The sequence below is a fragment of the Lagopus muta genome, chromosome 8, assembly GCF_023343835.1.
Source record: "Lagopus muta isolate bLagMut1 chromosome 8, bLagMut1 primary, whole genome shotgun sequence".
Classification (NCBI taxonomy): Eukaryota; Metazoa; Chordata; class Aves; order Galliformes; family Phasianidae; genus Lagopus; species Lagopus muta.
In genome coordinates, this window is record NC_064440.1 from 7,144,381 (window position 1) to 7,171,522 (window position 27,142).

The following is a 27,142-nucleotide window of genomic DNA, read 5'->3' on the forward strand; positions in this document are numbered from 1 at the left end:
GCGCGCAGGGAGGGGCGGGTCAGCCATCTTGGGCTCGCCGGGCCGTGCGTGCGGGCGGGGAGGAGGAGCGCCCGCCTTGCGGAAGTGCCCTCGCCCCCCGAGCCGGAGCCGAGCGAAACCGGAGCGCGCCCAGGGCTGCCCGCTGTTCCCCAGCACCGTCGCTACCGAGGAGCATGGCAGGGCGGCTTCCGGCCTGTGTGGTGGACTGCGGCACGGGGTGAGCGCCACTGACAGCCGGGTTCCGGCGGGGAGGGGCGGCTGCCGTTGGAGATGGCGGCGAGGGGCGTGCGGCGGCACGGGAGGGCCGGGCCGGGCGGGATAGCGGCGCGCTCCCCTCGCCCCATCCGCTGTCGGGCGCCGTGCCCGCTGCTTGCAGCGCTGCGGGCGCGGTGCCGGGCGCTGTGGAAGCCCCGCTGAGGGCGGGCGTCGCTGCTGCTGCTGCTGCGGAGCGCGCTGCTCGGAGCTGCCGGCCGGCCGCGCTCGTGGTGGTGATTTTCTGTGCGTGCGGCTCGTGTCATTTATCCTATGTTACTTCTCTCAGTGGAAGGGGAGGAAAAAAAAAAGAAGAAAAAGGGAAAAAAAAAAAAATAAAAAAGGACCCCTCCCCCGCCAGTGAGCAAGCGCAGAGGAACTTCCTTAGTTTTGTCAAAGCCTCTTCCTGCTTTCAGGCTTTTATACCTTATAAGGCAGTTTTCAGTGTCAAACCTGAAGCAAATCCGTTTTAGAAACTCGTCTTTTTGTTTAGCAGCGCGCAGAAAGGTGAAGAGGACGGCGTGCCGGCCATGTGCCGCGTGAAGCGCGGCCCTTTAGGGAGGGAGCTCCGCGGGTTCGGCTCCTCCACCGTGCGCTGGGTGCTGGTTGCCTTGCTGAGCTGCCGCACGGCCTGGGTGCTGCTGGGGTCACTGGCAGCTCACAGCAGCGCTCAGGAAGTGAAAACCACGCCGCAGCCGCTCTCTGCAGTGCGGTCGTACAGACAGAATGTTTCGTTTGAGCCCTTCTGTGTTGGGTTCTTATTGGGAGTAGAAGTACTGGTGTGTGGGCTCCTCTTTGGCTAGCGCTGATGGTTCTGAAGCTTGTCTTTCTGTTTTGTTTCTCGTCTGTTTTCTTGCAAGTAATGGGGGACGTTTCTGAGGGAATGCAGCCTAGGGCTAGATATTAACAATACACTTCAGAAGGGATGTGCTCATCTGAAACTGAAAGCACGTCCTCATCTTCTCTTCCAAAGAATGCGTTTGGTTTAAGATATTAGTAATTCTCTTGCAAGAAGAGCAGCTGTATATGTCTGTAGTGTCTGTATGTTTAATGTTTGTGTACAGAAGTCATATTTATAGTTAGAGCAAGAGCAAAACCCGAAAATTGTGTGGGATAAATGCAGCAGGAATGAGAGCGTGTGGTTGCATGTATTGGAAGCAATACAGGCATAATATGATGGATTGGCCTCTGTTCCCAGGTAATGAGCAATAAAATGAGATGTGACAGCCTCAGGTTCCACTAGTGGAGGTTCACGTTGGATATTAGGAAGTTTCTTCTCAGAAGGAGTAATAGTGAATTGGAACAGGCTGCAGTGGAGGTGATGGAGCCAAGAGCTGTGAGTGATATGGTTAGTGGGCATGGTGGGGAGGGTTGAAAGTAGAGATTGTAATTACTAGAGTCAGGCAATTTGATCAGAGCTTCTAGTGATGCTAGCCGGAAGCAACATAGTAGAATTCAGCTGTGCAAGAAACCACACTGTCTTCTTGATGTGAGAGGCATACCCAGGGACCTGAGAGTTAAGAACAAATCTTCCTGGAGAAAGTCAGTACATAAGTGCACCATTAGTCAACCTCATTGTGCAGGGCATGCTGTAATGTTCAATTGTATGCTGCTGACCGAATCTCCCTACTGTTCTATCTTATTTATTTTGTTCTTCAGAGATCTCTCTGATGTGCTGTTTTACTGTCAGTCTGTGTTTCTTTGAAAATGACACAAACAGTTCTGCTCTCTTGACTTCTGTTTCTGATGCATTTCATAGCGTGAGGTTCCTCTTTCTTATTCTGTTCCACAGAATTGTGGAAGGAGACTTTAAATTTTGGAAACTAACAGAGAATTTGGCATGTTTGAGTTCGCCGATTTTGGTAGATAAAGGTGTGAAGTGGAGAATTAACAAATTGAAGGGAGGAAAAATCTAATGCCTGAGACAAAGGGGGAACAAGTGTGAAAAAGGATGTAGTGAAATAGTAGCAGTAGTGAAATAGGATGTGGTAGCATAATTGCACTGAGTGCATCTCCCAGTGCAACCCTCCCTCTCTTTTTATTTTTGTCTTCTGGTTCACCCCTCCCTGCCCCATCTCACTTTGTTTGTATAAGCAAGGTTACTACACACAAACTATGTAAGTGTGCTCTGTGAAGATCAGCTGAGGTCTCAGCTATGGCATTGTCTCTCTCTTTGATTTTGGTAGGCAAGACAAGTTAGAGAGAGACCCTGAAAACAAGAGGAGAGACTTAAAAAGTATAATCAATACAAAAAGGTTGAAAAAGGAGCTATGTTGCTAAGAGCAGGCAAGATTTTGTGCCCAAGTTTTCCAATAAGTACAGGACGTTTTGGAGAGCAAATCTTCCTCTGTGCATGTCATGCATGTAGGCACAGGTTCACCTGGGTGCAGTTTGATGTGAGTGGTTAATGTGTGTTTTGGTTTTTTTTGCCAGCTAACATTGAGGAGAAGGAGAAAGCTGAGAGAGGGGGCAGGTGGCTCACTTGTGCTTCTCAGCATCAGCCTGCACAGATTAGGCATATGTTAAGAACCCCTTACAGAGCATGAAGGGAACAAAGCACAGAAAGGGCTATGGAGGGAGTGCCCTACCTGTTGTCTGGTGTGTTAACAGTTAGTCAAATGTTTTAGGGACGGTCCAGGTGCATGTCATGCAGCTGGAGCTGGCAAATGGGTGAAGTCACTGACATGCTAGTCAGATTATGGGTGCAGTGATAATTCTTCCAGTGTTACACTTGTTATTTGGAGAGGTGAATTCCAGTTCCTGTGCATTCTTTGCTTGACCAAACCTGCTATCTAGAAAACAAGGTAATGAGTGCCTACTAAGAGCAGGTAAATACCTGATTGCTGCCTACTTATTTGAAGCTGCTTCTCCTTAATTACATAATGAGGTTACAGATGTGGAAATGACGTATCAGAAGAGCTCAATTAGTTCAAAGCAGTTGTTAAAAACGGTTATTTCTTCCTATAATTGAGTTGGCTGACTTAGCTTTAAGTATATTGCAGTTGTAACACAAGGTTGTAGATGTTAGTCAGGATGTCACTGTCCACGTTAATACTGAGTGTGATTTAACTTGGCTGTTGTGAATACTTTCCCTTCTCTCCCCACAATGCAGGCACCCTGTCTCCTCAGCAGTGAGCTGAGAAGTAGCACCTGTGTTTTAGATGTCCAGAATTCCAGTTCTCAGTCTCAAACACTGGTGGATTATGATGATGATGATGCTATGAATTATGCTTCACAATTAGTGTGTGTGAGGATTATGTACATTTTAAAACACACGCAAAAAAGATTTATATCCATAAGGTATATGAACAATGTATCAAAGAAAGGAAAAGCCTCTTAGTCTGTAGTCTTCTACACTGTATTTTTGTGTGTTTCAATCATTCTTGAAGTCTCTATGGGTGAGTACAGAACAGCCTGAAAATCGTGATTAAAAGCTCTTCCTACGCCACTTCAGAATTGAGATTGATTAGGCTGACATCTAGGTTTTAGCTGTCTTTCTGTAACTGTTGTGAACTAATTTTTTTTCTTAGTATGAACTCGTGTAACACTGAATTAGCTCATCTGGGTGGCAGCTAATTGCAGGCGTTCAAATTAATGCCTCTACAGTTGCACTGAAGTAAGTGGCTGTGTAACCTACGGTAGGTCCAGCATGAGAACTTAATTTTAGAAGTGAAAGCAATTTGTAGGGAAGCATTTGTATTTTCTGTACTAACCCTTCCATTTTCTACAGGCTTTATGCAGTTGTAGCTCTCAGGTGGATCCATTAGCAACTCATATTTGCGTGTTGTCAGTGAGTAACTTTCTTCTGATGTACCCCAGAATTTGTTCTGTAGGCATGGTTATATGTTAGTCTTCTGAGTAAATGGGATTACGTGATTGTGTGGGAAATATCTTTTGTAGTTCCTTTTTGGCGTCTCCTCTGATATGTCAAGCTGGTCCCTGCTTTACTTCCATTATACAGGCTACAGAAATGAGTGTGTTTTTTCTTCCATTTCTTTCCTGTACTCTAGGGGAGAATTGAAGGTTTCAGAGCTGATTTGAGGAATCCATGCTATGCTGTTCACACAGGGAGTACTTGAGGCCCTCGAAGCCAGTTGAGAGCTTGGGAGATGGAGGCTGCTCAGCATTTCCAGGCTGTCTTGAAGCTACCAACTTACTGGGGAGATAATTGTCTCCCTGTGAGTTTCCTGTGGAGTTCCTGTAACCAGCTTTCCTACAAATGAAGGAAGGCTGATGTGCAGTGTATGGTACTTCAGCTGGAGCTGTGTCTTTGTGAGTTCCTTGGGGGTGTGTGCAGCAGAGCAGTTACTTCTCTGGTTAATCTTTATGCAACACCTGTGTATCTTCATACTCTTAAATAGAGCAAAGTTTTTATTGGTTGAGTGCTTTCTAAAGGGAAAAATGATGACAAGACAGTGCTGCTCTATTTCTCTTTTTGGTTTTGACCTGGTAGTGTCAGTGCGTGACATCCATGAAGATTATTAGATTTTCAATAGGCAGCAATTATGAGGTGAGAAATCCAGTGCTATAAAACCAAAGTAAAGGGGAGGAATAGCCTATATTTTAACATCTTAGATACTTGACATAAATTTCCTTAAACTTTATCTTATGTCAGGCCTAGAAAAGCTTTTCCAAACATTAAAACATGGACTATTTCTACAGATTTTCAAATCCTAACTGCTGTTTTATGTATTATTTCAGCACTGATATCCTAACAGTTAACATTTCCATTAGATGTCTTGTCCTGACCTTTCAGAGGTTCCAGCGTTCATAAAAGCATTCTCTTTTGGGATGATTTTCTCTACTTTGTGTCATCCCAAAAGTCATTTTTTCAGAACGGAAAGCATGAACAAAGTCATTCCTTAATGGAATATGGAAAAATAGGCTTCCAGGATTTTAAGAACATCTTTTGCTTGCCAGCGAATGAGTGGTCAGGGAGGAAGGAGGAAATGCTTCATCCTTAGTATGAAAAAAAAGGTGTTATGCTGGATTGAATTCTGTGGTTTTAAAAAAAGAAAACAACAACAACAACAAAACCCATTTTAAATAATTGCAAATGAGTTCTGTGGACCCATGGTGACCTCTGTTGTCTGTTAGTATAGTATATCACTATCTATGCATGTTATGCTATAAAGACACAATGTGCAATATAATCAGGAATTACTGGAGGTGGGTTTGAAATGTGTATTCTTTATTTACACGGTCTCCTTTATATTCTTTTTTTCTCTACATAGGAATTCCATTACAGTGAATCCGTTTACATGCTAGATGGCTTCTGACATGCTTTCAGATGAGATTTATGATACCCTTCTGTCTTTCTGATCCTGCTTTTCTCCCACTTAAGCTTGGTATTTAAAAAATTAGAAGAAAAAGACAAGGGGTGGGATGGAGGGAAACACTTCTGAGTGGAGGACAAAACTGTTTTGGATCCATGGGCTGAATGTAATGATAACAGAGTCCCTTTGATGTGCAGCACGGCTTCTAGTTGTGCATGTGGGATGCTTGCACAATAAGCAGGACTTCAGTGTGACCCTGGTGGTGATGAAAGGCCTGAGGGAGGGATGGGTGGCACAGGGCAGGCTCTCTCCCTGTTGCTTGATTGTAGGTTATTGCCTTGGCTGGACGCTTTGCCTAGAAAGCATGTTGGCTGTACCAGTGTGATATGTGTTAGAGCGTCTGAATTGCTGAAAACACGTATCAGTGAATTCAGAAATATTGTACTAGTTCCTGAGTAGTAATCCATCTCCTATGCTATTGTATAGGCACATGTAAGACACACTACAGTTGCTCTTTTAGTTTATGCAACTGAAATCTTCAGCGTGATGAAACAAAATGTTGAAACATCGCTGCAGACTTTCTTTAAGAAATGTAAAAAGGCTTGGACTTCTGACTTCTTTTTTTTTTTTAGTACTTGGACATTCTTCATTTAAAGACTTGAATGAAAAAAGTTAAATCCAAAAGCAATCTAAATAAAATTGTAATCATAAATGTTCTGATCTTTTGCTTTGCTTAGATAAAGGGAATCTTTGTTGTAGTTGTTGAACTAAAGCAGACATATGTTGGTCTACAGATGCAATGGATATCACTGAGTAGACCCTTAAAAATACAGCTTTGAATGCAAACCTGTGGTTAAAATAACTCTGATACGGGCACTTGTATCAGTGACAAACTTCACTGATGTTTGTCATTTCCAGGTGTTCTGCTAATATATTTCTTTAACTCCTTTTAAATGAATTGATTGCCAGGGATGATTGACCTGGGTGTCCTGGTGGACGACAGGTTGGCCATGAGCCAGCAGTGTGCCCTTGTGGCCAAAAAGGCCAATGGCTTACTGGGGTGCATTAAAAAGAGCGTGGCCAGCAGGTCAAAGGAGGTGATCCTCCCCCTCTACTCTGCCCTGGTAAGACCTCATCTGGAGTACTGCGTCCAGTTCTGGGCTCCCCAGTACAAAAAAGACAGGGATCTCTTGGAAAGAGTCCAGCGGAGGGCCACGAAGATGGTGAAGGGTCTGGAGCATCTCCCCTATGAGGAAAGGCTGAGTGAACTGGGTCTGTTCAGCCTTGAGAAAAGGAGACTGAGAGGGGACCTGATCCAGGTCTATAAATATCTAAGGTGTGGGGGGCAGAATGGCGAGGCCGGACTCTTTTCATTGGTGAGTGGAGACAGGACAAGGGGAAACGGCCAGAAACTGCAGCATAGGAAGTTCTGCACAAACATGCGCAAGAACTTCTTTACAGTGAGGTGACGGAGCACTGGAACAGGCTGCCCAGGGAGGTGGTGGAGTCTCCTTCTCTGGAGATGTTCAAGACCTGCCTGGATGCCGACCTGTGCGACCTGCTGTACGGAACCTGCTTTGGCAGGGGGGTTGGACTCGATGATCTCTGGAGGTCCCTTCCAACCCCTACAATTCTGTGATTCTGTGATTACACCCAATATGAAAAGTCATTATGTCATCCACTGATATTCTGTAGGGTAGGTTTCATTTTTCATCGTCTTGTTCTGAGCGTGAGCTTGCATTTTTAAGCCTAGACATAGGAAAAGCTCTGGGTAAACTTGGATTTTTTTTTTTTTCTCCCCTCCTCGGGGCTTCTTTTCTCTTTATTATTCTCATGTGATTGCTGCCTGTGGCTGCAGCTGTGTGCCGGCTGTGTTTGTGCCGCCTGCAGCCAGGAGGTTGTCTGCTAATGCTCTGTTCCAGTTGTATCCTGCTACCACTGAATGAATCCAAGTGGTAATAATTTGGTTGATGCAACGTCTCATCAGTCTTTTCAGTATTCACTTTTTTGTCATGACTTGCTGTAGGTTTCCTCATGCTGTTTATCATCTGCAAGAACTTTCACAGTCTGACTGCTTGCATATTTGCAGACTTGAGAATGTGAGTGATCTCACTAAATGAGACCTGCTTCTTTTATTAAACCAAAATTCAGTGATGTATTTTTGTCTGCAGCTCAGTAGGGCACATCTTTCTCCAAGACAACTGTTTCTAATTCAAAGCCATTTGAAGTAAGCATGGTGTAATGTGATATATATGCACACTGGTATTTTAATGCAAGTGTATTCTTGATATCAAACACCTGGCTACCTGCTGGGGGTGGTGGGCAGTGTTCTGGGCCCAGGGTATCTCATGGGGCTTGCTGTGGGCTCCTCAGCTCCTTATTGTGACATGATGGCCTGCTGAGTTTCAGAGTAATGCTACTGAGGTTTTGCTATTGTGATTGGGATGACAATAGAATACTTACTGATTCAGGGGTGGATAAATGATCACCTCTCTCTCTTTCAATCTGAAGTAACTCCATGGTTTTAGCTGCTGCAGTGCTTTTGTTGAGAAGAACATCACAGTTGTTCAGGTTTCTGTAAGCTGTGGCTCTCTGCATTGTGGCTTAAACGTTCTGCCCATTCTGTATGCAGGGAGGTGCTGGTGATAAGTGGTTTGTGTCCGTAGAAATTGTGTTTGAGCTGATCCTTCTTGTTTTAGCTGTTGAGAATTTATAGATAGCTGATCTGTTCTCTTTTTTAAATGTCTGCAGTGTTTGGCTTATTTTGAGCAAATGATGTAGAGAACTGCCAAGTCAATCTCCTCCTCATAATAAATGTACAGCTAAATGTACAGTGTGAGGGATTAGTTGTGATGACTTCTGAACTTGGGGTATTGTTTCTGCACTGTTTGGACACTTCACATGGAGTAACGAGGCTGTCAAAAGCACTCAGAGAAATTACATACAAATGGAAAACAAATTTACTAAAAAAAAAAAAAAACCCAAACAAAACACCAGCAATATCAGTTCGTGTTGTGTGGGTGTGGTGTAACACAGAGGCACTGTTAAGATGCTTGTTAAAATGATTTAGTGGAAAGGTCTCATAGGAAGTAGTAAGAAAAAAGAGAGCATTCTGCTTTTGCCAACACAAACTACTTTCATTATACAAAGATAATATCCAAGGCCTTTTGCTTCTCTCACTTTGAAGAAAATGTATTGAAAGCAAAGCTAACTCTTCTGTGCTAAAGGACATATTAGCATTAAATATCTGAGTTGGACAGCACATATATATATTTTTTATATATATATATATAAAATTGACTGGGACTGCATACTGAGCTGTTACCATCAGTGTCTGACCCACACTTTGTTGGTCTTCGGTGTTTAAATACGGGCTGCTTTTCAGGTATGCTTTTTGTGACTCACTTGTACTGTGGAGTTTCTCATGATAAATGCATCGTGCTGTTTACATGAGGAGAGGAGAACTTCTGCAGTCAAGTTCTTGGTGTGGTTGGTGGGTTTTTATTTAAGTTACTGATGTAAGTAAACATGGAACAAATTTGGAAATAGATTCTCTTCTGTTCTGCCCAAATGTTAGTAAAGCTAGGCGCTGTGCTGTGTGGCAGTGCTGTCACCACTCCAGACTGCTGCTAATAGGATTTTCCAGGTGGCAGTTCTAACATGCAGCTGAACATGCTCTGAATATCCTGTAGTACCTGGCTCTGCTGCTGCCACCTCTGTGCTCCTTGTGTGCACTTTGAGGGTTCTGTTCATCTGTGTGTGGCCATGACTTTGTGCTCGTTATCAACTCTTCAAGCTACATTTCACACGTAGACAGCAGTGCTGTCTTTCCTTTGAGTTGTAGATGTAGCTGCTAATTAAAAAAAAACAGCATTTTTTGTCATTATCCGGGTGTGCTGAGTGATGTTAACCTTTCTTTATTTTTTGGGGGGGGAGTGGGGGGGACACCACCCCATGGTGTCTCATCTATACCTTAACAGGATGTAAGGTTGTAAGAGCACTTCTAACCTTGTGTTTTTCCAGTTGTAGAGCTAATTCTTCAGCTTTCACTATTGATTCCTTGAAACATCTGATCAGTGGATGTTTTAAGACTTGATCTGAGCAGTTGCTATTAAAGAAGTGAAGCAATGATGTGTGAAAGATGAGCTATATTCACTGAAGATATAAAGTGGTGTGAAGGGCATGACTCATTCCAAAGACTTTTGCTATCTTGTGTTTTACCAAGGACACTTGAAAAGAGATAGTATACTAACTTATTAATGCAAGTCCCATTTTCCTAATATAATCAGTTCCTTCGGGGACTGCTGGTGATCTGCTGCTGCTTAAGCAATTTGCACCTGGTGCTGGAGCTTTTTTAAAGGGGCAGGATGGCTTTCCTTTGCTTCACCATCTATTTCCTGTCATTTCTCTCCATGGGGGCTCAGGAAATAATTGCTTCCCAGATTTTTCAGTCTCATCTGGATTTTGAGAAGGATAAAAGAAGAAAAGCAGCAAATAAAACTGCAAAGGCTTGTTCAGGCTTTCCAGTCAGGTGAGGCGTTGTGTATAAAAGCTCAGGATTCATCCTTCCTGAAAAAGTTTTTTGCTTTTTGAAGTCAGCTTTTTATCGGAAGACACAAGACAGCTAATAACTTATAAACTGTGACAGTGTACCAGTTAAAACAGGAAAGGATATTTAGTTGGTTTTGCTGAAATTGTTACCCTTGTGATTTATTTGTTTTGATGTGCAGCATTCCTGCTTCAGCAGTGTGGGACCCCACGTGTTTCTTGTAGTTACCAGGAGGCAACAGCTTGCTGGGTTGCATGAGCAGACTGTAAGGAGCTGCAGACTGACAGGCAGAATCCCTTTCCTTTTTGGTAAAAACTTAGCACTTTGGCCATTTGATTTATTTCATTCCCTTTTGAAAATATAGCGTGTGTGTCCCTTTAGAATTGCCTTATCTTCTGAGGCTATTAGGCTGGGTTTTAAGTAGAAGATCAGCAGGCTGTGCTAGTGAAGGCAGTTCAAGTGTAAAGGCAACAGACTTGATATTATTCACTGTTCAGTGTTTACGTAACTGAGCCCCTGTTGGCTGGGAGCTTCTCTTTGTTCTTGGTTGTTCTAAGAAATGGTCCCATGCAACTGATTTCTCAGTTATGTTCCTGGGGTTGGATCCATGAAGTAGCCTTAGTGCTGGGAATGAGACTGAGGTCAGCCCAGGGATCAGAGAAGCTGCTGGGGTCAGTGGCAATTGGCCAGGAAGGACAGCGGGAGCACTGGAGTCCTGAGCATCTGGCTTCAAACTGCGGTTCAGTTTAACCCCAGTCTTGGAACTCAGGATCTTCATTATCTATATCAAGTTTCAAATATTATAGGGGAATGGCTTCTTTTAAACCATTCAGTGTGTTTCTTTTACATGGCTGGGATGTGGTCCTGTGCGCTGAGTAACACGCAGAGATCATTGCTGCTCTTGCTAGCACAGTAGCATTTGCAGAATTCACATGGGCTGCATCTTGCAAAAACTAACGTGTCTCTCTGGTATGCATGTCTGTGTTATGCTGGAATAAAATAATTAAGCATCCATTGAGGAGAGATCAGAGCTCTGACTGTACTTCCTCTCTGCCTGCACTTGACTATCTGTGTTTTAGCAAAGGGCTGTCTGCAAAATTAGTAGGATATGGCTTGTGTTGGGCTGCTGTGCCTCATGTAATTCTCAGAATACAGGACAGATACATTATCCAGCAAAACAGTCATCCCCAAATTCCTTGGCCTTTTGTTAGAACTGCAGTTGTGGTAGAATTAGGGTGTTTAATTTGGGTGGATATAAGCAAAATGACATTTATTGCAGACTGGAAAAAAATAGAGAAAAGGTACACGGTCATGGCTTGCAGACAAGAGGCTTTTTAATGACATTCTTACTTGAAGCTTTTGCTCTAAGTGTTATTTCCTTTCAACTTTAAAGTTATCTGCATTACTGGTAGGTAAGTAACATTCAAGTGAACTTTCTGCTTTCATGTCATAGCCTTAGAGATGTCCATTCTAGGTGAGAGAGCAGGAATGAGAGAGATCACATTGGTGCAGCAGAGAGCTTTGTGAAGAGCCTTGTGTCTGCCCCCTCAGCAATCTCCTGCAGATCAGCACAGAACCCCTTTCTAATTCCAGGGTGTGAATTTGAGGTGAGTGGCACTGTACAGATGCTCCTGTGTTGACGGTGAGCTGCAGATTAGCAAAGTGTGAAGGAGCCTTTGTTAACTTCCCCTTTTTGTGGGGTGTATATCCCCCCCACAAAAATGTGTTCAGCATTTCAGATGGAGGAATGGTCAGAAAGGAAACCACCTTTACTGTGAAGGTTGGATGCAAGTTTTCACCTTGGGGATCTTGTCAATCAGTTCTGCTGCAGACTTTTATACAAATCTGCATGACTAACTTGTGTTCTGTATGAGGCTGCACAGTGCTTTCCTCTTCTACTGCTTCAGTGCCTCCAATTCAGTGTTGGAAAACTGAGTTATATCTTGTGACCACCTGTCTGCCTTCCTTCATGGAAGATGCTCCTGTTGCCTTTGTGGTGCATGCAGCAACAAGCAAAGCTGTGACATGCTGGGAAATGTGATCCTCAGTTGGTACTGCCTTATCAATCCTAATATCAGCATTTCTTTGGTCTAAGACAGGGTGTGCCTTGTTCCCCTGTGAATCATCCATTACTCAGACACATGTTGCTGTGTGTGAGCTGCTTTGTGGAAGTCATATATTGTAAAATCCAGCTTGCCCAAGGTACTGCTGCTTTTTCTGTGTGATTTAAAAGCAGTTTACTTCAAATGGGAACAGTAGAATAGATCAGATCAATCTGAGCAGTACTCTTTTTTTTGCCAAAGCAAGTTAAAGAAAGCTTTTATTAGACTATATATTCAGAAAGCTGAGGATTTGTATTCACTTCTATATATTTTTAAACTTCTAACCTCATTGAAACTGGAGTGTGTGTGGACGTGGTGATGTGCTGCTGAAGCTCGCTGTTCACTTGGTGCATTACCCTGCCCACAGCAGCCCTGGCACTGTGCAGAGCCCAGTGGCACCAATCACTGCAGGCAGGGAAATGCCTTAAGGGGCAGATGGGGAGGCCTGGTTACTGCCCTGGCCTGTGCTGGGTGATGCTGACATCCTGCTGCAGGCAATAGCTGGGCAAGGAGGCTGTCGTGTACTGGAAATGTGAACCATTGCACTGGGAGCTACATTGGAGAGCTGCTGCACTAATGCTTTGTATTCAGACACCAGAATCCATGTGGTTTTCTTCTTTGTATTTTTTCTCCTTATTTGGAAATCTAAAAATGGGAAACTTTTTCCCGTGTGTCAGAAGACTTTTTTTTTTTTTCTGCTGAGTAGGCCATACTATTTTTAGATGTGCTGATTTTATGTCTGAATAGAGTCTTTTTATTTAAAAATGCAGCTTGACTGTTTTTGGCTTGCTGGATGTGTGTATGCTGGGTGGTTTCCAACACCACAAGCAACCAAACAGTACATTACCTGCAACAGATCAGCTTTTCTTTGCTTTGAAAGATGAACTTTAACAGCCCAACAGTGAAATTTCTCTTTGCTTGTGAAGGCACTTCTGATTTAGTGGGAGGCGTATGTAGCCTTCAGGGTCCAAAGTTCCTCTGCAAGGTTAGCTTTAAAATCCTGTGTGCTGCAGTTCCTGGTATGCATGGCAAGGTGGGGGGAGTGAGTCAGTATTTGCTGGCCTTCTTCATTTTCTTTCAGAACTGAAAGCTTTATTCTGCATTGACGGTTATAGAAGCATCAAATTATGGAATTCTTACTTGAGATTTCCTTTAGGAACTAAAGGCTAAGACAGATTGCAAAAATGGTTTTCATATTACTTGAGTCTGCAAAGGGTGAGTTGCCTATCCCAAGTTCAGCAGTACGTAGTGCTGATCTCTGCATGAAGTGTATGTTTCTTTTTGGTGTTTAACTCACTTCCATTAGGTACTGTATTTTGACTTTCCTTGTTCAGTGCGAGTTACTGTTGGTCAGTTTGACACCAAACTTTTTGCAGGAGTGAATTCAGTGGTCCTTATTGGGTCCCTTCCAACTTGAGATATTCTGTTGATTCGATAACCTGTTAGCAGGTCACAGAGAAGATGGTTTTCGTAGTTCTTAAAACGTTTCTCTTGAAAGTGCTTTTCATTTTAGATGAGGTCCTGTTTAAGCACCTGATCCTGTCTTTAGAATAGCACTTCTGGTCCTGCACTGATGTGCACAGTTACTGTCAGCAGTAGAAACTGTGTAGGTGTTTGGGAACGTGAGCAACCTGTGAAGCTCCTCTTGCCTGGGAAAACCCAACCTGTTACTATAGCCGTTGCCTACTGCTTTGCTGTAGTGTTGACACAGATTTCTGGGTTATTAAAGTTACTGCTGCCCTGTGTTGCCTAAGGTCTGCCAGGTTTGTATTCCATTGCTGAGAATTAGAGAGGTACTGCTGTAGTGCTCCTTGCTTTTGCTGACTGTGTTGATGCAACTACCCATCAATATAAAGAAACTGCAGTCTCTGTTAGGTCTTTTGTACTTCTATGGAGGCTGTTGCTGAAATTCGATGTGTTCCTTGCTTTGCACATTTTGGAATCTGTGTTGCTCCAGTCTTTTGTAATGCTTCCAGCAGCTAGGTAGGTTTGGTACAGTAAATTTAGTAGTCTTTTTTTTTTTTTTTTTTAATTGGTAATCTTGTCAGTTTTTGTATTTGATTATGGATAGGTATATCATCTATCATAGTACATTCTGGCAATGCTGTGGGTAGAGCTCTGTAGCTGTTCTCTTGCTTTCTGTGTGTGAGTGGTGCCAGTCCTGCACCACACCTGGCTGGTGGCCCATGGGCAAGGGGGACTTTTCTGTATGCTTCTACAGCTCACATTATTTGTATGGAAATATGCTGGATGGACCTACTGATGGCTGAGCAGGCAGGAACAATCACTTCAGTATTTAATTTTTCTCCTAAGCATTGATAAACTGAATGATGTACTTGGTGTTTAGTAGTGTAATTGCACTTGAGTAGAACTCAAAGCATTGCTTTACCTCTCAAAAATGCTTTCAGTGAACACACCTCTTTCCATATTAAAATGATCACATTTCCCTTCTTGTTTTAAAAGACTTATATTTGTTTCTTATATTAAATATTATAACCTAAGCTTTTCTTGCCTTAACAGGTATACGAAGCTCGGATATGCCGGTAACACTGAGCCACAGTTTATTATTCCTTCCTGTAAGTATTTGTTACTTGTGTTTAAATACTGATGTTACACTTAACAGTTCAGTGATTTTTTTTTTTTTTTTTTTTTTTTTTTTTTTTTTACAATGGCATCTGCATACAAAGGAGCAGTTAAAAAGGAGCAGTTAAAAACGAGCAAATTGTCATTGCCCTGAGGTCTTTTCAGACCTGTTGCTTTTTGTAACTGATTCTCAATTTAAGAAGATAAATTCATTAAAATAGCGTAGTAATATGATTTCAGTCTCTTAGGAAGTTGAATTCAAATGTGAAACAGTAGCACAGCTATATTTGTTGTTAGCAGGTTCTTCCTCTGCTGATAGATCAGAAAACACTTCAGGTGATCATAACCAGTGAAAAAATAATTATAAAAAAATACAGTGTTTTAATCTCTAGGGTTTTAGCTGTTACGCTTTCCAGGTATATATCAGTACCACAGCTGTGCTAGTTCATTCATTATTTTGCAGATGAAGAAGTAATTTTACTTATTTTATGTAAAACTGCTTATTTACTCACTGTTTTCTGAAATGCTTCTGCCACTTGAAGGGATGTGGCTCCAGTCTGGAGAGTGGAGCTCAATCAGTTTTCTTTAGAAATGCTTCATGTAAGTGAAAGAAGTGACCTTCTACACTACTTGGCATTTTGTCGTTGTTCATCTCAGCCAAAGTACTCAAGTATTACATCCTGATTAAAAAAATAATCAGTGCACCCAATTTTCCTTGTAAATACAACAGGAAAGGTGCTAGAAGTAACAACACTTAAGTGCAGTCAGTTCAGAAAAGAACTTCTGGTAGTTCAGGCTCTCTGGGTGGGTACAAAACACGCTTCCAAAAGTGGTTTTCACAGAAAGATTTTCTTCACATTAGAGAAATTGAAAATAGAGTATAACAGCAATTATCTTCAAATGTTACAAAATGCTGGATCTTGTCAAGGTGCTCTGATGTCGTAATATTTTCTTAATATAATTCAGTTAAGATGTGTTTTGGTTTCATCTTTGATTTCCAGGAATGGGCATGTGGTCATTTTGTTTTTCTTCTCAAAAACTGCTTGCTATGGAACCAGTTGGAGCAGCATTCCTTCACCCTTGCTCACTTGCTGCTTATCTTACTCACTCCTGTTCTTAACGAAGTTTTATCTCGCTCTTTTATATCGTGGTTTTGGCTTAGTTCTGAATATGCTTCTGTAGAGATGACAAATGCTTGCATAAAAAGTGAAGTAAGTGGGAATGCAATGGGTCAGTTCTTTGAGGAAACTTGTTCAGTGTTTTCATTGCTGTCTGCTTTTAAGATCTAGCAGATTATTTGTCTTGCTTGATTTTTTTCTTTCATTTCATCCTGTTATCCTGACCTGTTTTAAAATAGTCAGCTTTCAGTAAGCCAGGAGTTTTCCAAATTTATTATACATTTGAAATTGTCTATGATAATTGACGTACTAGATGACTCTTTATATTAAAAAGGGGGGAAATAACTGAATAGTAGCTAAACATGAAAATTATTTTTTTTCCTGAATGTTCATATTATTGTGCCAAGCCAGCCAGTGCCAAAGGCCCTACAGAAATGTTGGAGTGCTGCCTACCTTCAGCACCGTTAAAGCAAGGTTTATGTTCCTGTTTGTGTTTTCATGCTGTAGTTCTCGATTCTGGTTATTAACTTCTCACTTCTGACTTGCATAACCAGCACTGACCAGCTGTGTGTTGAGATCTCTCAGACTGCAGCAGGGTGAAGCCCGTGGGATGTGAAAGCTTTCAGAATGCTGTGGCAAGTGCTGATGACTGACTTGAAACCACGTGAACTTAACATACATCTGGACAGCAAAGCTGTCCCCGAGTCTGCAAGCCCTGAAAAATACTTGGCAAGATGCTGTTTTTGCTTGCAGCAAACACTGGCCTTACAACATCCCCTGCACAAATTCAGCTTCTACTTACCTACCCCTCTGCTTTTTGGCTCCCACCCTCTTGCTTCCTCTTTCCTCTCCTGTAAGCTGCTACAGAAGTTGTGGTATGATGCAGTTTTCCTCCTGAGGAGCTCAAAATAATGCCTTTTGTCATATTTTGTTCAGTTTTCTGCAACGCTTCATTTTCACTGGCTGCACAGCTCTTCTGTTGCTGCACAGAAGGGAGGAAAGGGGAGAAGAATGTGGCTTCCCAGTGCACTGGGGTGCATTAGCCTCACGTGCTACACGTTTCCAAATCCTGTAGCTGTGTGTGACCGCAGGCTCTGTGAGCTTGTCTTGGTTCTGATCAAACAGCGCTTAGGTAAAGGTGAGGATTGAAATAGTTTTGCATTTGAGAGAGTTTTCAGAGGACAACTTTTAAGTAACAGGGGCTGACATTAATGCTTGGTTCTTATTTCTGCAAATTTCCCACTTGTGTTTTAATGCTTGGAAAAAATACAGTAGGTTTTGCTGGCGCTGTGACCCTGGTAGTCTGGGAGTTGATGTAAAAGAGGAGAGAAAAAGTCGTCTGTGTTCTTGTGGTATTTCATCACTGATCCATCTTCCCTAGGTCCCATGTTTAGTCTTACCAGTATTTCTATTTTGTTTTTTTTTCTTTATTTGCAATGAGTAATTATTGTGGAAGAATAAATTACCAAGATGCTGTCTCTTAACTTTTGCCAGTTATTCCTTGAAGTGAAAGATTTATACTATAAATTATTAGTGTATCAGCTTTTCTGTGCTTATGCCAGAGCCAAAGATGAATATAATTGCAGTATTTTCCTATTTCACAATGCTAAGATTCCTTTTTTTCTCAGTGCTGAATGTATAATCTAAAATACCATTTGTTTTCTTTGTTAAAGGTATTGCTATCAAAGAATCAGCAAAAGTGGTTGATCAGGCACAACGAAGGGTTTTGAAAGGTGTTGATGATTTAGACTTCTTTATTGGAGATGAAGCAATAGAAAAACCAACTTATGCAACCAAGGTACTGAGAGACATTTGGATTTTCCACTACTCTTAGAAATCGTCAAGTATACAATAAAAAGCTTGTAAAATGCTTTTTGAATTGTAATTTTATTTTCTTATAAACTATTGTAAACATTTGATATTAAATCAGTTTTGCTGACCTTCAAGAGTTTGTGGGAACTGGGGGAGGGACCCCACAGTATTTCATAGCAACGTATTTCTTTTGAATTGATGAGTGGCTGAGAGACTGTTAGGAGGAGATAGAACATCTCAAGGAACAAGAAAGAATCTATCAGCCATTCAGAATCAGGATACTGGCCCATGGTTTGTCCTCGTACCACTATTCCTGGTACCACCATTCTGTTGTACTGAGAAACACTTAACATATTGTTTTTTCAAGATCAGAATTTCAAATAGATGTCAGGTTGGGATAGGGACAACCTAATGCAAGGTTTTTAGGCGTTGATAATGTACCTCTAATGCAATTGAAAACATTGTTTTTTAAGTTTGTTTTCAGTTACACTTTGTTATTGTTCTGTAACAGTGGCCCATCCGCCATGGTATAGTTGAAGACTGGGACCTGATGGAAAGGTTTATGGAGCAAGTAATCTTTAAGTATTTAAGGGCAGAACCCGAGGACCATTATTTTCTTTTGGTAGGTAAAATTATTTCGTGCCTATGAAATAGTATATGACAAGGGTTTTGTGCTGATTTGTGGAACGTTTCTCAAATACAAACGTGCTTATCTTGAAAAATAAAGGAAATGTAAATTACACATGATTTCCTAGCTTGGCTTATCACATTTACATTTCTTTAACTTTCTGAAAATGCTGAAGGCCATTGAGTCTCAACTGCAAGCTTTCTTTCACACCAACGCACTTCTGTCTTCTCCCTCTATTATTTATGCACTAAACTGAGCAGTGGTGCTTGCATTGAGCATCTCTAGGTTTTGACTACATATAATTGCAAGAATTTTGTTTTTATAGTACTGTTACCTGGATAGTGTATCTAGGGTGAAATTTTGTCATTTCTTTATGAAATTCTGAAGGATTGATTGTGGTACACGGACATATCAGGTTTGAATTGAGGTCAGATATTCTGAAGCCTCTCCTGTTCCTTAGCATTTCATTTAAAGCCATTGAAATAACAGTACTTTTAAGTTTGAATTTCATAGCATAAGTTTGGAACTGAGTGCATTGGTTGTTCTTGTAGAAACTCTAATACAACTGCACTCTTGAAGATGTAATTAGATCTAGTTGCTCAGGGCCCTTCATCCAAGCTTTGATTGTCTCCAGGGGTTGAGGTGCCATAATGTGGGCTCTTCTCCCACTGCTTCACCAACTCTCGTGCTGCCTTTTTTTTTCCCCTCCTGATAGTTTCCCATGTGGCTGTTGGTCTCCGTGACCTCCTGTTGTGCCACCTTTATAAAGAGTCTGATTCTCTCCTGTCTTTACACTTATGTGGTTGATGCAACAAACGATAGATGCTTTTTCTCAGAGTACTGTTCAAAATGCTCTTTTAGAGGAGAGGGCTGCTAATATGTATGGTACTTTTACAAAATCTACAGTATGTTATAGCGTTGTGTGCTGTTGTCAGTTGCTCTGTTAAGCACATTTCAGTTATAAACTTCTGTTTTAAAATCATTGCCTCTTGAAGAAAAATAGCTTTTTCTTCAGTGAATTTCTGATTTTTCTTTAATATCTGTACTTTATGTACTGAAGCCTTGCATTTGACATATTTAGGTTTATAGTCTTTGATTCTTTGTGAAAGCATGTGTTATAATAAGCTGACCAAGCCATAAATGGGACCACCGATGTAAATTCTTAAACAGTAATTATTTTAATGTTTCTCATTTCTGCTTTTTCTGTTTGCATTCAAATCATTGTGCTTTTACAGTGTGACTTGTAATAATTCTGTTCGTGTCATGTGTGTTCCTTGGTTTTCTTCATTACACCATTTGCATTTAACAGCACCCTTTGCACTTGACTATTTTTACATGCTGTTCTTGAATGACTCATCTTTCAAAACTTAGCTCTAGGTGATTTTTGAGAGAAGTTGAAGTGTTTAATTTGAATGCAAGTAAAATGTCTTTCTTTATTTCATAGACTGAACCTCCATTAAATACTCCAGAAAATAGAGAATATACTGCTGAAATCATGTTTGAGTCTTTCAATGTTCCAGGACTATATATTGCTGTTCAGGTAAGAGCAGAGCTATTTAAAATCTTGAGTGACTCTTGGAGCATTCTTATGTGCTTTTGGTCACCATTTCCACTGCTAGATGTTTATCTAGGTACGTTACTCAGCTCTAGGTATAGAGTAAGAGCTCTTACTGCACAAACAAAGCCCCCTACAATTGTGGTAGTGGGCTAAATGCTGTGTCCCTTTCAAGATGAAGTAGCTAAAAATGGTCTTCATTTTGGACATGCTTAAAAAGCATCAGAAGGCAAAAGAAGGCAAAAGCTATGCTTCTGTAGTTGTTTGTTTGAAAACTATTGTATACACACATTACAAAATTAGTTTTCCTTACCACAAGAGAATTTCAAACACTTTTCGCTAGCAACTGCTAAGAGGGAGTTTCCGTCAACAGGAGAAAAAGTTGAAAGCAGACTAATGGAACTTGTTTGGTAAACAAGACTTCAGACGAAGGTTTTTCCTGTTGAAACACATGCTAAAATACTTCAGGCTGTCCTAAGAAGGCACTTATTTTGTTCCAGTGGATTTTAGATATGAAAGGGTAATGTAATTCTGGGAGATGTTTGTTCATAACCTGCAGCACAGCCAAGAATCGCACTTGAACTGGAAATTTGTAACTTGGAGATAAGAGAAAGTACTTTTTAATGTAAAATAAAACATTTTCAAATGCCTGGAATGCTCATTAGCTGGGGCTTATCAGAAGGCAACGTTGGAAGCTGTGACATCTGCAGTGCAGTGTTTTTACTAAGAATCACTTTCTGTGTTCTCTTTTTACAAGGCTGTCCTTGCCTTAGCTGCATCTTGGACGTCAAGACAAGTAGGAGAACGGACACTGACTGGCACAGTTATAGACAGTGGTGATGGTGTCACTCATGTCATTCCTGTGGTAAGTATACTTAAAAGCTATGGAAACAACTTAAAAGGAGAGCAGTTCGTCCTTCAACTTCTCTGAAGTTTTCATTCACACAGTCTTAATATGGCTAGGAATCGTGAGAAGTGTCAGACAGTTCCCAGGGTTGGAGGTGTGGGGTTTTGTTGCTTATTTTGTGCCACAGGAACACTTTGGAAGAACTTTTCCCCACTCTGAACTAGTCAGAGTGTATTTTTTTCAATTGACTGATCCTGAAAGATAACTTGTAAGGCTGTGCTAAATGATCAGTGAAACGACTTCGCCTTATCATATTTGCAGCCTCTTCTTCTCATAAGAGTCAGTGTGCTCTTTGCAATAGTCAGACCAAAAAGTTTGGAAGCTGCTGTTTAATTCTGTCAGCTTATAATAAAATGTTACATCTGCCCTTAAGTATTTCATATTGTTTCCAGTTTTTCTCCCTCTGTGTCATTTCCTACCTGAATAATAATAAAAAAAAAAAACAAAAAACAAAAAAATGATAATGTTGAATATCTGTTTCAATATATTGTTTTCAAAACCAGAAATTAGTGTGATCGTTTACTTTAACATATATATCTGTAGTTTAACTGACAAATTATTGTTCTTATGGTAAGTGTGTGTTTCCTTTTGCAAAAGGAATTAGAACTTTTATAATGGCAGCATTCAATAGTTGTCTTTTATTTCCAGTGCCCATCTTTCATTGAGGATGTAAATGTAAATCTGGGCACCATTTTTGTTAGAAAAATGGAGCTAGATTGTATAGATTTTAGTCTGTAAAAATTCTAAAGCATTATCATGCTGCAGTAACCTGAGGTGGTTTTTTATTTGTTATACCAAAATATAGCTTAGGCTGTGATTAAAATTGTGCTGTAAAGTAGAAATTTCTTAATGATTCTCGTTCTCACTGTGGTTAAGTGTGAGATGGCGTGTTTTTAATAAGCCTTACAAAACAATTTGGGATTTCAAAGCTTGTTTAGCTGTTTTTTAACATTGTACTGACAATAGTACGAATTTACATTGAACTTTTCATGTGTTGCGGAGTTTTTTGAGTGCTTCTGGTTTCTGCATTTAGACTGGATATTTTCAGTGTCCCAGTACTGTCCTCTAGGATGAGTATGACTTGTAAGGGTAGACTGATGGATGAGTTTGTGCCAGCCTGATGCTATAAGCCATCTCAGTTAATGGGCTCAAATGATGCGTTTTCCCTTTGCTCACAGAAAATTAATCTTGGTTCACGTGAGCTGTATCGTGACTGTGACTATGGAGCCACATCATTTATTCTAAAGTAATACTGCATGCTATATGGCTCCTTGACCTTTTTGGTAAGAGTACCCTCATTTTAAAGAGAAAATAAATGCCAAGGAATAGTGAGTATAGCAATCTGTCTGTCTTATGTGTCAGTGACCTTTCTTTTCCTTCTAACCTTTTAATAATTATGAACTAAATGCAAAGCAAAACACTTCACTGAGTGATATAAGGCCTCCTGAGAAGTGGGCTTCAGGTATTTAAGAGCCAGCTTTTAAAGGCTCGAATCTCATGATCACAGGTAGTGAATAGGAGTTGACACTCTGTGACTCCCCCTCGTTTCTAATCTTTGTTGGAAGGAATGCTTATCAATGTCTTTCTCCCAATTAATTTTATTTACAGGCCGAAGGATACGTGATTGGCAGCTGTATCAAACACATTCCAATTGCAGGGCGAGATATAACATACTTCATTCAGCAGCTGCTGCGAGAGCGAGAAGTAGGAATTCCTCCTGAGCAATCCTTGGAAACAGCTAAAGCAGTGAAGGTAGTGTGAATTTTGCAAGTGTTAAAGCTGTTCTAGTGTTGAGTTTGATAGCAGTCGCTTAAAATCATTTCCTTCCACCTAACATTGCTGTTTCTAATGAATATAAAAATATCTACGTAACAGTAAGCACATACATTTTAAGATGTGTTATTGAGTTATAGTCTCCTTTGCCCAGGATTCAGTCTTCACGTGACCCTCCCCCTTTATTATAATATTATTGTAATATTAGTAGAAAGTATTGTTAGTGGGATGTGTAATGTAAAGAGGTGTAATTACTCTTATTCTTGCTTAGTACTGATGTGTTCTTTTTTTATAGTACAAAGCTATCTTGAAAGATATTCAGCTTCAAGTAGGCTTAAGCATTGTTTCTATGGCAATTCTGCAGTATACTTTAGAACTCATTTCTTAATGTTATAGAGATTGGGGGGGAGGAGGGAGGGGGAAAAAGTAACTTAACCCAGCAGGATGTGCTGCTTTCAGTGCTACACAGAAATGATCTTTACTAGCAGAGCCATGATCAGACTGTATGCAGTAGATATCAGTTCAGTTTTTGAGGCAGATTCTGTATTTGCCAATTTCAAAGCTTTTAAGAAAGAGTTACTATTCTTCTAAAAGTGTGCTTTTTTTAATGAATAGCAGAAAACACTGTATGACCTTGGAACTGTACATTTTTACTTTTCAGGAACGTTTTAGTTACGTTTGCCCTGACTTAGTAAAAGAATTTAACAAGTATGACACAGATGGTACAAAGTGGATTAAACAGTATACTGGAATTAATGCTATCTCAAAGAAAGAATTTACCATTGATGTTGGCTATGAGAGATTCCTGGGACCAGAGATATTTTTCCATCCTGAGGTAAATTGATATGAATTGTCTTTACTTCATTCTAGGCGCGTTTTAGATGATTCCCTACAAATAGTATTTGTAAATTATTGAAATGCTTAAGCAAGTTTAAAATTTCTCTTTGTTTCTAAAAAGATACCAGATGTTGGGTGTTGTTAATCTCTGTTCTTGTGTAGGGAAATCTTAAGCATAAAGCTATCCCCTGCACTGACTCCTTCCAATCAAAAAGTTGTTTTTTTGTCAGGGTATTTTTCTTCAGTGCTTGTGATCTGGAAGGGCTTGTATTCTTTGACCTGTTGTGATTAACAAAAGCTATTTAGGAGAATAGCTGACAGAACAGATACTTCGAGTTTAATATTCTTTCAAACTTTTTGAAAACGGCAGCAAATACAGCTAATGTATCTAGTCCATTCGTTTTTTTTTCACTACAGCCCCAATGTAGTAGCATGGTTTGTTCTTTTCCCCTTATTTTTGGCCTTCCTTTCTTTGCTGTATGTGGTTCTGCATGCTGACCTGGCTGTTTTTATTCTTGACTGTAGTTTGCTAATCCTGACTTTACGCAACCAATCTCAGAAGTAGTAGATGAAGTTATTCAGAATTGTCCCATTGATGTTAGACGTCCTCTGTATAAGGTCAGTAGCTGAAGTGATATTTTTCTGTAGTACTTGTTCTGGGAGGATGGGGGTTTGTGTTGAAATCTGTTGGAAGCCGTGATTAAGAAAGAAAGTATTTTAAAAGTAGAGTAGAAAGTAAACCATTTTTCTGGAAAGCAGAAGGCTTTACGTTCACATAATTTTTTCAGAAGGGGATGTGTCATTGCTCAAGTGGAACTTTAATGAAACAAAGGAAATCATAATCTGAGCCAAAGAAGTGAGGTGTGCTAAGCTATAAATGGATTTTAAATCACAGACGGTTCTAACAAGATAGCCTCTTTGAGAATTCATATTCTCTCATGCTTCAGGTGGTAAATAACTTAAAGCAGGGTAAAAGCACACCTGGATGTTTGTAAATTTGTTTAAAAGAAAAAGCCAACAAAAAAGAAATTAGGAAATTTGTAGAATTTAAGAACTGGATAAAACTGGAGATGTGTATTTTTAGAAATTTAATACAATGTAAAAATTAATGTATTTATTTTTTCTCTAAACAGAATATTGTCCTCTCTGGAGGCTCAACCATGTTCAGGGACTTTGGGCGCCGCTTACAGCGAGACTTGAAAAGAACTGTTGATGCCAGACTGAAACTTAGTGAAGAACTTAGTGGTGGCAGACTGAAGGTTAGTTCTTGTAGCTAATGCATTTAACAAGAATCTCTCTCCTTAATTTGGGTTCCTTCTACTTTTGACCTCTGATGTGCTGTTTGCATTTTTTTCTGTTAACTCAGGATACGTAAATGACACTAACAGGTTAAATTTTTTTAAATTATTTTAAGGCAAGAATGAAGGGATTTTCTCATTCATTTTTAATGATTGAAATAACTAGACAAGTTCAAACAATACTATTTTTAAATGCATCTTTGTAATATGCCATGCAGACAAATCTGAAGTTCGTTATACAGTTTCCTAGCTCCAGTAATGTTTTCATTTCTATTTCTAAGACAGGCTTCAGGTTGTGATTCTGAGCACAGCTATGATTTTATTGGCTATGGCTACGTTTTTTAATCAATCTGCAAATAATATGTTGTTAAAATAATGACAAATTTAAAAACGTGTTTCTATAAAGTGGTTTGTTTTTTTTTTTTTTTAAATAAGTAGTATGGGGGTTTTTTTTTGTTTTTTTTTTTTTGCAATTGAAAAATAGTACTTTGAGGAAATTAAGCAGAAAACTGAAGGTGGATAATCAGACAGGAGGAACTGGAGCAGAGCTCTTAGGAGAAAACCAGCATGAATGCAAGTATCTTTTAATATCTGATAACATAAATAGCTGTTGCTATGAAATCACCACTTCGTTCTTAGTCAGAGTTGTACAACTGAAAAACTAATCATATATTTACATCCCCAGCATTTAGGAAAATGATAGTTTGTGAGAGGCAAACTTGGAATATACGGTCCTTTGAAATGATTGTTTTTTCTATGCTGAGAATTAAATATATTTAAATACATTCCTTTTTTTTTTTTCTTTTGCAGCCTAAGCCCATTGATGTACAAGTCATTACACACCATATGCAAAGATATGCAGTTTGGTTTGGAGGATCAATGCTGGCTTCCACAGTAAGTTAGCTATAAAGCTGAATATGTCTGAGCCCTGCGTGTGTTTTTGGAGTTCTTATCTCTCCTTTAGTTCATAATAAATGCAGTTGGGGATTTTCTGATGATTTTTGAGTAACAAATGTTACCTGTTGCACCTAGGCTTTTGCATTAGGCTTCAAAGATCTGAAAAAGCAAATGAAAGGCTTAGAAGTTTGCTTCTTTTCCTATTTACTATATAAATGTTAGTATTGTTAAGCTGAGATATGAACACCACTGATCTTCTTTCTCTTCCTCCTTACAGCCTGAATTCTACCAAGTATGCCATACCAAAAAAGACTATGAAGAAATTGGTCCTAGCATCTGTCGTCACAACCCAGTGTTTGGAGTTATGTCTTAAAGCTGACCTTGCAGGGGTCAGGAATAGGGAGGAGGGGAGGAGTCTTTCTGATTACTTGTTTGTCTGATGGCCGGTATTAAGATAACAAACATGACTTGACAATAAGGAAAAGACCAAACACAATTAAATAAGGTTATTTTAATAAGTGTCTCAACATGCGGATGTAGTGGAAAGCCAAAATGATCACGTTTTTTCTTTAGATTGATTATTTGAATCTGTGCGTAACAAAGTGGATTTTAGTTCTTTCTGTGCCCTGATATTTTGTATATTAATGAATTATCCAAGATTTGATGGGATTTGACAGTGTATAGATAGTCAGCTCTCTAATGCTTCAGTTGTACCCTTTCATGGGTACAGAGCTGGAGTTTGTTTATATTTCTTACTTTTTTATACTTTGAGGGGGAAAAAAAAAAACGGATTAAAGAAACTGTAATATTTGAGGAAAAAAGAATTTACCAGTGACCATCTTGAAAAATAAATTAAAAAAAAAAAAAAAAAAAAAGAAATAGTCATCATGATTCCCGCAACTAGCTGTTGCAAATCACAGCCAATCTAAATCCTGGGTTCCATGCAACGCGAGTGCTTTTGGAACTAAGAAGCTCCTATCTTGGATTAACCGATGCCTGCCTAGTGCTTTCTGATTACTCGGTGCGTTTTCATTCTATCTCTTGCTTAAACAAAAAAAAAAAAAAAAAGAAAGAAAAGACAAGACTTGGACCAGTATTGCAGTTCTGTAGTGTCATTTCTAATTAAAACCAAATAATCAGGTTATCAAAATTGGTGTATTTAAAGCCTAACACCATTCCAATAAAGGCACAAAATTTCTTTTTATGTTTGTGTCAGACTTGTTAATGTCATTACATGGGAAGTTGTGAGCATGGGTTCCTACGTATCTGCTATGGTTTTTGAAGAGTAAGATTGGTTTGTAAGGTAGAAATCATTATGTGCATTGTATAAACTGAAGTGTGAACTTGCTAGAATGGCAGTTGATATGTTCATCTGGACAGCGCTTACCTATAGAAATCTGACATCTTCTCCATCGTTAGGTTTGTTCATATACTTCATTCTGTAACGGTTTTGTTTTTTTTTTCCATTTCCTTTCAAGTGGTGGCATACAGGAGACAGTTCTGCCTTTGAAATCTCTGGTTTTTCTGCAAGAAAATACCATGTAGATAAAAAGTG

At 40.0% G+C, this 27,142-nt stretch overlaps 1 protein-coding gene across 1 annotated transcript; it reads left to right on the forward strand.

Annotated features, from left to right (window-relative positions):
* ACTR3 (actin related protein 3) lies at positions 1–26,791 on the forward strand. Its single transcript, XM_048953764.1, has 12 exons — positions 1–217; positions 14,700–14,755; positions 17,554–17,678; positions 18,204–18,314; positions 19,765–19,860; positions 20,633–20,740; positions 22,391–22,534; positions 23,217–23,390; positions 23,918–24,010; positions 24,526–24,651; positions 25,501–25,584; positions 25,865–26,791. Exons 1-12 carry the CDS (start codon positions 174–176, stop codon positions 25,958–25,960), a joined length of 1,257 nt encoding a protein of 418 aa, XP_048809721.1. The 5' UTR covers positions 1–173; the 3' UTR covers positions 25,961–26,791.
* Positions 26,792–27,142: the final 351 nt, after the last annotated feature.